The 10,097-nt window shown below is 43.4% G+C and overlaps 1 protein-coding gene across 3 annotated transcripts; it reads left to right on the top strand.

Annotated features, from left to right (window-relative positions):
- The first annotated feature begins 598 nt into the window (after window positions 1–598).
- On the top strand, window positions 599–9,789 carry LOC115176839 (protein rapunzel-like). Of its 3 annotated transcripts, none has more exons than XM_029737173.1 (3): window positions 599–660; window positions 8,161–8,247; window positions 8,740–9,789. In XM_029737173.1, the coding sequence occupies exon 3, from the start codon at window positions 8,796–8,798 to the stop codon at window positions 9,777–9,779; it is 984 nt and encodes a 327-aa protein (XP_029593033.1). In that variant the 5' UTR covers window positions 599–660; window positions 8,161–8,247; window positions 8,740–8,795; the 3' UTR covers window positions 9,780–9,789. The 3 variants fall into 3 exon arrangements, with proteins under 3 accessions (XP_029593033.1, XP_029593031.1, XP_029593032.1); XM_029737171.1 differs by having other exon boundaries at window positions 8,570–9,789; XM_029737172.1 differs by having other exon boundaries at window positions 8,161–8,278; window positions 8,570–9,789.
- The last annotated feature ends 308 nt before the right edge of the window (window positions 9,790–10,097 follow it).

Here is a 10,097-nt window from a genome sequence, read left to right as displayed (position 1 = left end):
ACAGTGTGTGTCATGGTCAGAGCTGAAGCACAAAGACAGTGGGTGAGCTCTGTCTCCCATGGTGTGGATGCAGATACACAGATGTCCTTTCACTGCTCTGATCAGACCTGTGACAGAGTGACTCTGAGAGCACTGCAGCTCCAGGGCATAGTTCACCCCCATTAGTACAATAGAAATGTCTGATAGCTTGCCTTCAAAATAATGAATTTCCAAGGTAAAACAAAAGTTAGAAATGTCACACATTCTTTAGCTCTGAGGTCCCTTGTATTTGTGGTAAAGGGCTGCTTGGCTTTCCCTGTTTCTGCTCTATTGCACGCACGCATAAAATACACACACACACACACACACACACACACACACACACACACAACCCTCCAGACCCTGTGGGAATGGCAGAGTGGTGTCCTTGCATTGGGTAGTGTTTACAGGTTCTTATCTGTCTCAGTGTCGGCCCCTCATCCCTCTGAATGGATTCCCGTTGGAATGCTTGGAGGGGGTGGAACAGTTCCAAAGGGGGAGTGATGATAGAGACGAGAGAGAAAGAGAGAGAGAGAGAGTGACTACATATAATTCCCGACACTAAGCTGGTGTTCATAGGCACAGTTGGACAGTTGGATAACTGGACTGCACCCCCCTGTATACTTTATTGGACTATCAGAGGTGAGTTTCTTCCTCTTTTCTTTATCTTTCTCCATTTTCTCTATCTACAGTATCTGAGCAGTTTAAATTACCATTAATAAGGGTGTCAAGTTTTATTTACCCAGATGTTCTATTATTTTGATGAACTGATCTTGTTTTACAATTATAGGGCACCTCTGAGACCTATATTATAAAGTGAGAAACTGTTGTTTTTTAAAGACAAAATACTTATTGTAGGTTACAAAAATAGTTTTGGGCAAGCCTTTTTCTTCCTCTTAAAAGTACCTTTGGATTATGATTCTCAGAGTCAACTATTTTCTTTTTAAGGTGAAGACTTGACATGTCCTAAACCAGGAACATTTCCCAGTAAGAAATGTTCTCAATACTTTTTATTAGAATGCCTTCAGTTCAATGTTCTGATGAGTAACAAATTAATTCTACAAAATAAAGCATACTATTTCATGACAAATAAACATTGTAAACACCTCACAACCCTCACAAACGAATACACACCAAAACAGTTATAATTTTAAAAGATAAGGATGCAAGTGCTTTTATTAGAAACAACAACACTATTAATGACAATGTGAAAAGCTTCTATGAAAATCTATATAAATCAGAATTTAACAACAGTTGGACTGATGCTACAGCCTTCTTAGACTCCACAACACTGAAGCAACTACCAGCAGACAATAAATAATCACAAAAAATATAAATATATTATCTAATGTTTTATGTTTTAGTCTCCTGTTTGCACTGGCAATTTAACAGCTTGCATAAATAATTAGACTGGACCCAAACATAACAGGTATCAGTATTGGTAAACATGAAATTAAAGTTTGCTGATGATCTCATGATATACCTGAATAATATTGAAAACTCAATGCCCCTCTTGATAACAATATTTTCAGAATACTTGAAAAGCTCAGGATATACAATATGGAAAAAAATTGAAATAATGGCAATTGTAAAAATAAGAATAACTCATGATCAACAACTTAATCCTTAATAAGTGACAACACACAACAAATATAAAAAGATACCTTTATCCCATTACTCATTAATATGAAAGCAGATCTAATTAAATGGAGCAATCTTCCCATAAATCTTATAGGTAGAGTAAACCTCTTTATAATGGCATAGCTCCCAAAGTTTTTATATTTATTTTTGGTAATACCAATTAATCCACCAAAGGCATTCTTTAAAAAGTATACTCATCATATCATACTTTATATGGTGAAATAAAACTCAGAATAAAAAATAACCTTTACATCTCCCTAAGTCCGAGGGTGGTTTTAACCTTCCAAACTTGGAATTGTATCAAATCGCCACCCTAAAGCTTTTACTTGCGACATATCGTTAAATGCACTAAAGAGGAACAATGGGTACACATGGAAGATGTGAATGCTCATCAACATAATATGTTCATGTATCTTTTTTTAAAGGATAAAGTTAAGAACACTAACTACTTCATAGTTAGTAAAACACAGCCCTGTGGAACAATCGTTGGATAGCTTTCCAGAATTCACTGATAAATTGGGCAACATGGAAAACTAAAGGCATAGAAACCAGAAATGTCTTGGTAATAGGAAATTTGCCTATTTTCATTCATCTTTGTTTTTTATTTTGAAGGTTGGGCATTAAGTCCCAGCCAGCGTCATATCTAGTCCTGTGAATTGTTAAGTTGTCTTTTGTTTGTGTCTGAAATAGTGGGTGAATCAAATGCATTCTTATTAAAAAAGTGTGGGGTAAAGTCAGAAACAAAATAGCACAATTTAAAGCCATATGGCAGAAAGTATTACACGTACAAGAAACATCTAGATACGATGGGAAAGTATTCACACCCGTTGACTTATTTCACATTTCGTTGTTACAGTCTGAATTCAAAATAGATAAAATATTTTAAGAAGTCGCACCCATCTACAGAAAATACTCTATAATAACAAAGTGAATTAAATATAATAAAATGAAATAGAAAATATCACACTTACATAAGCATTCACACCCCTGAGTTGATACTTTGCAGAAGCACCTTTGGCAACGATTACAGCTGTGAGTCTTTCTGGTTACGTTTCTAAGAGCTTTCTACACCTGGAATGTTCAATATTTTCCCATTATTCATAAAAAAAATTATTCAAGCTCAGTCAAATTGGTTGTTGATAATTGCTAGATAACCAGGTCTTGCTATATATTTTCAAGTAGATTTAAGTCAAAACTGTAACTTAGAGACTTAGGAACATTTACAGCCTGCTTGGTAAGCAACTCCAGTGTATATTTTGCCTTGTATTTTAGGTTATTGTCCTCCTGAAAGGTTAATTCATCTCCCAATGTCTGGTGGAAAGTACTGTAGAATGAAATAGTTTTTCCTCTAGGATTTTGTTACTACTTAGCTCCATTCCGTTTATTTTTTATCCTGAAAAACTCCCCAGTCCTTAATGATTACAAGCATACCCATAACATGATACAGCCGTATCTGTGCTTGAATATATGGAGATTGATACTCAGTGATGTATTCTATTGGATTTGCCCCAAATATAACACTTTGTATTTGGGCCAAAAAGTAAATTGCTTTGGCAAATTTTCTGCAGTATTACTTTAGTGCCATTATGCAAACAGGAAGCATGTTTTGAAATATGTTTATTCTGTACAGGCTTTCTTTTTTCACTCTGTCAACTACAGTAGTAACTGCAATGTTGTTGATCCATCCTCAGTTTTCTCCTATCACAGCCATTAAACTCAGTAACTGTTTTAAAGTCACCATTGGCGTCATGGTGAAATCCCTGAGCTGTTTCCTTCCTCTCTGGCAACTGAGTTAGGAAGGACGCCTGTGTCTTTGTAGTTACTGCGTGTATTGATACACCATCCAAAGTGTCATTAAAATAACTTCACCATGCTGAAATGGATATTCAATGCTGCTTTTTTTAGCATCTTCCAATGGGTGCCCTTCTTTGCGAGGCATTGGAAAACCACCCTGGTCTTTATGGAATCTTCTCAGGTTTGTGCCTGCCATATGAGTTCTGTTATACTCACGGACACCATTCAAACAGTTTTAGAAACTTTAGAGTGTTTTCTTTCCAAATCTACTAATAATATGCATATTCTCGTTTCTGGGCAAGAGTAGTAACCAGTTTAAATCGGGTATGTTTTTTATCCGGACGTGAAAATACTGCCCCCTAGCCCCAACAGGTTAAGAAGCCTTTTGGACCTAGACTTGGCGCTCTGGTACCGCTTGCTGTGCGACAGCAAAGGGAACAGTCTATGACTAGGGTGGCTGGAGTCTTTGACAATTTTTAGGGCCTTCCTCTGACACCGCCTGGTATAGAGGTCCTGGATGGCAGGAAGCTTGGCCCCAGTGATGTACTGGGCCGTACGCACTACCCTCTTTAGCGCCTAGCGGTCATAGGCCAAGCAGTTGCCATACCAGGCAGTGATGCAACCAGTCAGGATGCTCTCGACGGTGCAGCTGTATAACGTTTTGAGGATCTGAGGACCCATTCCAAATCTTTTCAGTCTTCTGAGGGGGAATAGGCTTTGTTGTGCCCTCTTTACGACTGTCTTCATGTGTTTGGACCATGATAGTTTATTGGTGATGTGGTCACCAAGGAACTTGAAGCTCTCAACCTGCTCCACTACAGCGCTGTTGATGAGAATGGGGCCGTGCTCAGTCCTTTTCCTGTAGTCCACAATCATCTCCTTTGTCTTCATCACATTGAGGGAGAGGTTGTTATCCTGGCACCACACGGCCAAGTCTCTGACGTCCTCCCTATAGGCTGTCTCATCATTGTCAGTGATCTGGCCTACCACTGTTGTGTGGTCGGCAAACTTAATGATGGTGTTGGAGTCCTGCCTGGCCATGCAGTCATGGGTGAACAGGGAGTATAGGAGGGGACTGAGCACGCACCTCTGATGGGCCCCCGTGTTGAGGATCAGCGTGGCAGATGTGTTGTTACCTACCCTACCATCTGAGGAGGCCTGTCAGGAAGTCCAGGATCCAGTTTCAGAGGGAGGTGTTTAGTCCCAGGTTCCTGAGCTTTGTGGGCACTGTGGTGTGGAACGCTGAGCTGTGGTCAATGAATAGCATTCTCACGTAGATGATCCTTTTGTCCAGGTGGGAAAGGGCAGTGTGGAGTGCGATAGAGATTGCATCATCTGTGGATCTTTTTTTACCTTCATTTAACTAGGCAAGTCAGTTAAGAACAAATTCTTATTTACAATGATGGTCTACACCGGCCAAACCGGGACGACGCTAGGCCAATTGATCGCCACCCTATTGGACTCCCAATCATGGCCTGGAATCAAACCATGGTGTCTGTAGTGATGCCTCAAGCACTGAGATGCAGATGCTGCGCCACTCGGGAGCTCGGGATCTGTTGGGGCGGTATGCAAATTAGAGTGAGTCTAGGGTTTCTGGGATAATGGTGTTGATGTGAGCCATGACCAGCCTTTTTGTCTGTTTGATGGTTCGTCTGAGGACATAGCGGGATTTCTTATAAGCGTCCGAGTTAGAGTCCCGCTCCTTGAAAGTGGCGGCTCTACCGTTTAGCTCAGTGCGAATGTTGCCTGTAATCTATGGCTTCTGGTTGGAGCTGCCTACCAACCAACATCAATGAGAGCTGTGTCTTTTTCAAAGCCATTTGCACCATAATTTTTAAGATGTTTTAAAGATCATTTCCTATGATTCTACGTATTTTGTTACCACTACACAAATGCTCTGCACAATAAATATAATATTAATGGTTGATGGCAGTGTGTAACCAAATCATAGATTGCATTCTCCTTGTCCATAGACTGCTTTCAAGTTAATTATACAAACATTTTGTAATTAGGGTGAACTATCTCAAAAAAATACTGTTGTCACGCCCTGACCTGAGAGAGAGGGTTTGTTTCTCTATGTGGTTAGGTCAGGGTGTGGGGTGGGCATTCTATGTTTTGTATTTCTTTGTGTTGAGCCGAGTATGGTTCCTAACCAGAGGCAGCAGTCTATCGTTGTCTCTGATTAGGAACCATACTTAGGCAGCCTGTTTTCCTTTGGGGTTTGTGGGTCGTTGCTTTCTGTTTAGATGTAAGTACCTGACAGAACTGTCGGCTGTCATTTTTGTTTAATTTGTAAAGTGTTAATTTTTGCATTAAACTACAAGATGAACATATTCCACGCTGCACCTTGGTCTACTCATTTTGATGCCTGTGACAGAACTACCCACCACAAGAAGACCAAGCAGCGTGGGCAGGATGACTGGACCTGGGAGGAGATCCTGGATGGGGCAGGACCCTGGACAAGGCCTGGGGAGTATCGCCGTCCGCAATGGGAGATCAAGGCAGCTAAAGCGGAACGGCGATACTGGGAGGAACAAACAAGAAAGCGACAACGGAAGCCCGAGAGGCAGCGGCAAAAAAATATTGGGGGGGGGGCACACGGGTAGATTGGCTAAGGCGGGTTTAAGACCTGAGCCAACTCCCCGTGCTTACCGAGGGGAGCGAGTGACCGAGCAAGCAATGTGTTATGCGGTGATACGCACTGTGTCGCCAGTGCGTACTCACAGCCCCTTGCGCTCGGTGCAAGCTCCTCACCGTTGCCGTGCTAGAGTTGGCTGGCAGCCAGGGAGAAGTGCACCGGCTCAACCTATCTGGTCTCCAGTGCGTCTCTTTGGCCCAGGTTATCCTGCGCCAGCTCTACGCACGGTACCCCTCATTCACCAGCACAGCCCAGTTCGTCCTGTACCAGCGCTCCACCCTTGCCGGGCTAAAGTCAACATCGAGCCAGGACTGGTTGTGCCAGCCCTGAGCTCCAGACCTCCAATGCGCCTCCATGGCCCAGTGTGCCCTGTGCCTGCTCTGCGCACCCAGTCTCCTGTGCGTCTCCCCAGTCTGGTGAGACCGGTTCCAGCTCCCCATAGGAAGCCTCCAGTGATGATCAATGGTCCGAAGCCTCCAGTGATAATCCATGGCACGAAGCCTCCAGTGATGATCCATGGCCCGCAGCCTGTAGTGATAATCCATGGCACGAAGCCTCCAGTGATGATCCATGGCCCGGAGCCTGTAGGGATGATCCATGGCACGAAGCCTCCAGTGATGATCCATGGCCTGGAGCCTGTAGGGATGATCCATGGCACGAAGCCTCCAGTGATAATGCATGGCCCGGAGCCTCCAGGGATGATCCATGGCACAAAGCCTCCAGTGATGATCCATGGCGCGGAACCAGTAGTGATGATCCATGGCACGGAGCCTGCAGCGAAGGTCCCCAGTCCGGAACCTACAGAGACGCTCTCCAGTCCGGAGCCTCCAGCGACGCTCTCCAGTCCGGAGCCTCCAGCGACGCTCCTCAGCCTGGAGCCTCCAGCGATGCTCCTCAGCCCGGAGCCTCCAGCAACGCTCCTCAGCCCAGAGCCTCCAGCGACGCTCTCCAGCCCCGAGTCTTCAGCGACAGTCTGCAGCCCCGAGTCTTCAGCGGCGGTCGGCAGTTCAGAGCCTCTGGCGCTGATACACAGTCGGGTTCCTCCGGCGACACATAAGCGGGGAGATCAGCGGGCGGTGTGGGGGCTACACCCCGAACCAGAGCCGCCGCCAAGTATAGATGCCCACCCGGACCCTTCCCCTATAGGTTCAGGTTTGCGGAGTCCGCACCTTTGGGGGGGGGGGGGGTACTGTCACGCCCTGACCTGAGAGAGAGGGTTTGTTTCTCCATGTGGTTAGGTCAGGGTGTGGGGTGGGCATTCTATGTTTTGTATTTCTTTGTATTGGGCCGAGTATGGTTCCTAACCAGAGACAGCTGTCTATCGTTGTCTCTGATTAGGAACCATACTTAGGCAGCCTGTTTTCCTTTGGGGTTTGTGGGTAGTTGCTTTCTGTTTAGTTGTAAGTACCTAACAGAACTGTCGGCTGTCATTTCTGTTTAATTTGTAAAGTGTTCATTTTTGCATTCAACTACAAGATGAACATATTCCACGCTGCACCTTGGTCTACTCATTTTGACAACTGTACAATACATGTTCTGTAGCTTTCTAACATATAATATACAGTATTAAATCTAAATTGGCCTCCAGGCTGAGATTGGTCGTGATTCCTGCTTGTATTATGTTATTCCAATGGTAGATACTATATGTGATTTCCTCAAATGGACACTGTTACACTGCAGTTAGCACCCCCTCTTCAGTCACAGTCTACTCTAGTACATCATAGTGTTTGAAGTTGTTAATTGGCTTCCTGCTTGCTGTTTATACTTCATACTGTATTTCAGATCTTCATTGGTTGGTTGTTTTTTCCTCATTTGGCACTTTGATGATGTGATATACAACACACTTGAATTGAGTGTATAATGCAGACAATCAATTGTAAATACTTAAAACATGTCTATAATTTAAAACTAATAAAACACTGCTTTGAAATACACATTTGAAACTTCATAAAGTATATACCCATACGCGTCTTCCCTCACTGCTCACTGGGTGTGTCCAGCTGTAATCCCAGCAGGCTTTGCTTGTGTACTGCAATTTACACTGTTCCCTCTCTCTCTTTCATTATCAGTTCTCACTGTGAGGCCAGCCGGGATTCACTCAAATTGAGAGTTTGAGCAAGGAAGCAGGCAACAGACCAATAACGGAACAGCTCTACGTAAGTTCAGAAACTAATATACTGTAGGAAGGTAGGTAAATAACTATATGGGCCTAACTGTTAAGACTTTGATATTGCTGTTGAACTTTTCCTACATTTTAACTAAGGACTTGAACTGGGGGATGATTGGTTGTCTATATTTTAAATGTTCAAAATGGATCTTCAATAATGCTTTAGTTAAGTGTCAGTAGAAAGGTGTCTGTTTTTATTAAGTGTCAGTTTAGTCAAGAGTAATTTTATAGACCATAGACTTTATCATATCCAATGTAAATAAAACAGTTCCAAACATCCTCTTGACCATGTCCTTATGCTCTTTTTTCAGGCATTATACTGGTAATTGTTGAATAATAACAATACTAGCAAAAATGGCCAGCCAGCTACAGAGGATCATAGCAGAGAAGAACTTGATAGAGACTGTAATGGAAGTGTTTGAACAGGGAGCTGAGGTGGTGGCCAGTATCGCAGGTGACCTCTTTCCTGTTTTCTCCATAGCTGCTCCCATCGTGAAATTGGCCCTGGACAATGTGGAGAGCAAGGAAGCTGCGTTCATGAAAGATCAGTTCCAGAAAGTTCGTGAACGCCTGGAGGTGGTTTCAGAGGAGATGCAGCGTATTAACGAGGAGATCAAGAAGAGCGGAGTGGACGCTGACTACTTTTCTGTGGAAGAGAACATCTCCAACCAGTTCCGCAAGTACATGGACATCCTCAATGCCAAACCCGAGTTTCGTGTGGTCAAGAAGAAACGTTTCATGGAGCATTTTGTCAAAACAGGTGGTGACAAAAACCTACATATTCTCTACAGAGGCGTGATGGGAGACAGTGTAGAGTCAGTGTTGGATATCACTTTTAAATATGAGGAGAAAAGTCGACCAGCAATGGAAGAGTTCTGTGCCAGGTTGAAGAAACTCTTTTGGATAGGCCTCATCGCTCTGATGGGCTACACTGCTCTAAAGGACTGCGATGATGAAGAGAAGCTTCTTCAAGACTGGGGCAAAAAGATGAAGGAGGTACAGATGAAAATGAATGCTGTCATTGAGGACTGCAACACCAGCTTCCCCAAACAGGCTGAACTGGATACTTGGAGGTTGGTTAGGGACCACTCTGACCTGAGCAAAGAGCAGCTGGCTGACGCCATTTTGGAGAAGCTGAAAAGAAAGTATTACTGGGTGTGCTGGTCTGTCCGTATATTCAGCTCCCCTTCGGGCCTGTTCTGCAACAAAAACAACCTCCAGTGCTTCAGAGGGAAAAGTTGCTTTCAGGTGGCAGCGACAGACGAGAAGCTGAACGTCATGGTGTCCTACAGTGCCTCGCCCGAGCCTCTGAACAAGGCCCACATCCAGCAGCTGATCCAGGGTCAGAAGAAACTCACCGTAGTGGGTACAGCTGAGCTCCTGTTTGAGGAGTTGCCAGGTCCATGTGCAGTCCACACGGTTAAGACTTGCAAAGACCTGGCCTGTGTCTGGAGCTTTGCCGAAGAGCTACACTACTGGGAGGAGCACAAGAACTTCTATGTTTGTGTTCACTACAATTGACGTTTTCTTACTTAAAAATGAATGAATAATTAGCCATAGCTCCCAATGTTATATTCAGTCCAATTTGGTCTTTACACTAAGACTGACATTGCCAAGTACTTTCTCTCTTTCTCAGTTGAGTTCTGATCCCATAGGCTAACACTTATTATAATGCATGATACTTACTAAAGACTGTTTAACCTATTTTAAGTATCCCCCCGACTATAATGGCATAACTAAAATGAATTTTCTGCAGAAATACTGTACATTTTCAGATAAACCACACAAAATACTGTGATAGTCATGATCTATGCCTCTGAGAATAGAAATTACATTTTG

This window comes from Salmo trutta, chromosome 37 (assembly GCF_901001165.1).
Source record: "Salmo trutta chromosome 37, fSalTru1.1, whole genome shotgun sequence".
Taxonomy (NCBI): Eukaryota; Metazoa; Chordata; class Actinopteri; order Salmoniformes; family Salmonidae; genus Salmo; species Salmo trutta.
The sequence above is the reverse complement of the archived record's forward strand: the minus strand, read 5'-3'. Positions and strand labels throughout refer to the sequence as shown.

Excerpts from the sequence above, each read along its gene's own strand:
- LOC115176839 (XM_029737171.1), top strand. The coding sequence starts at position 8,613 with ATGGCCAGCCAGCTACAGAGGATCATAGCAGAGAAGAACTTGATAGAG.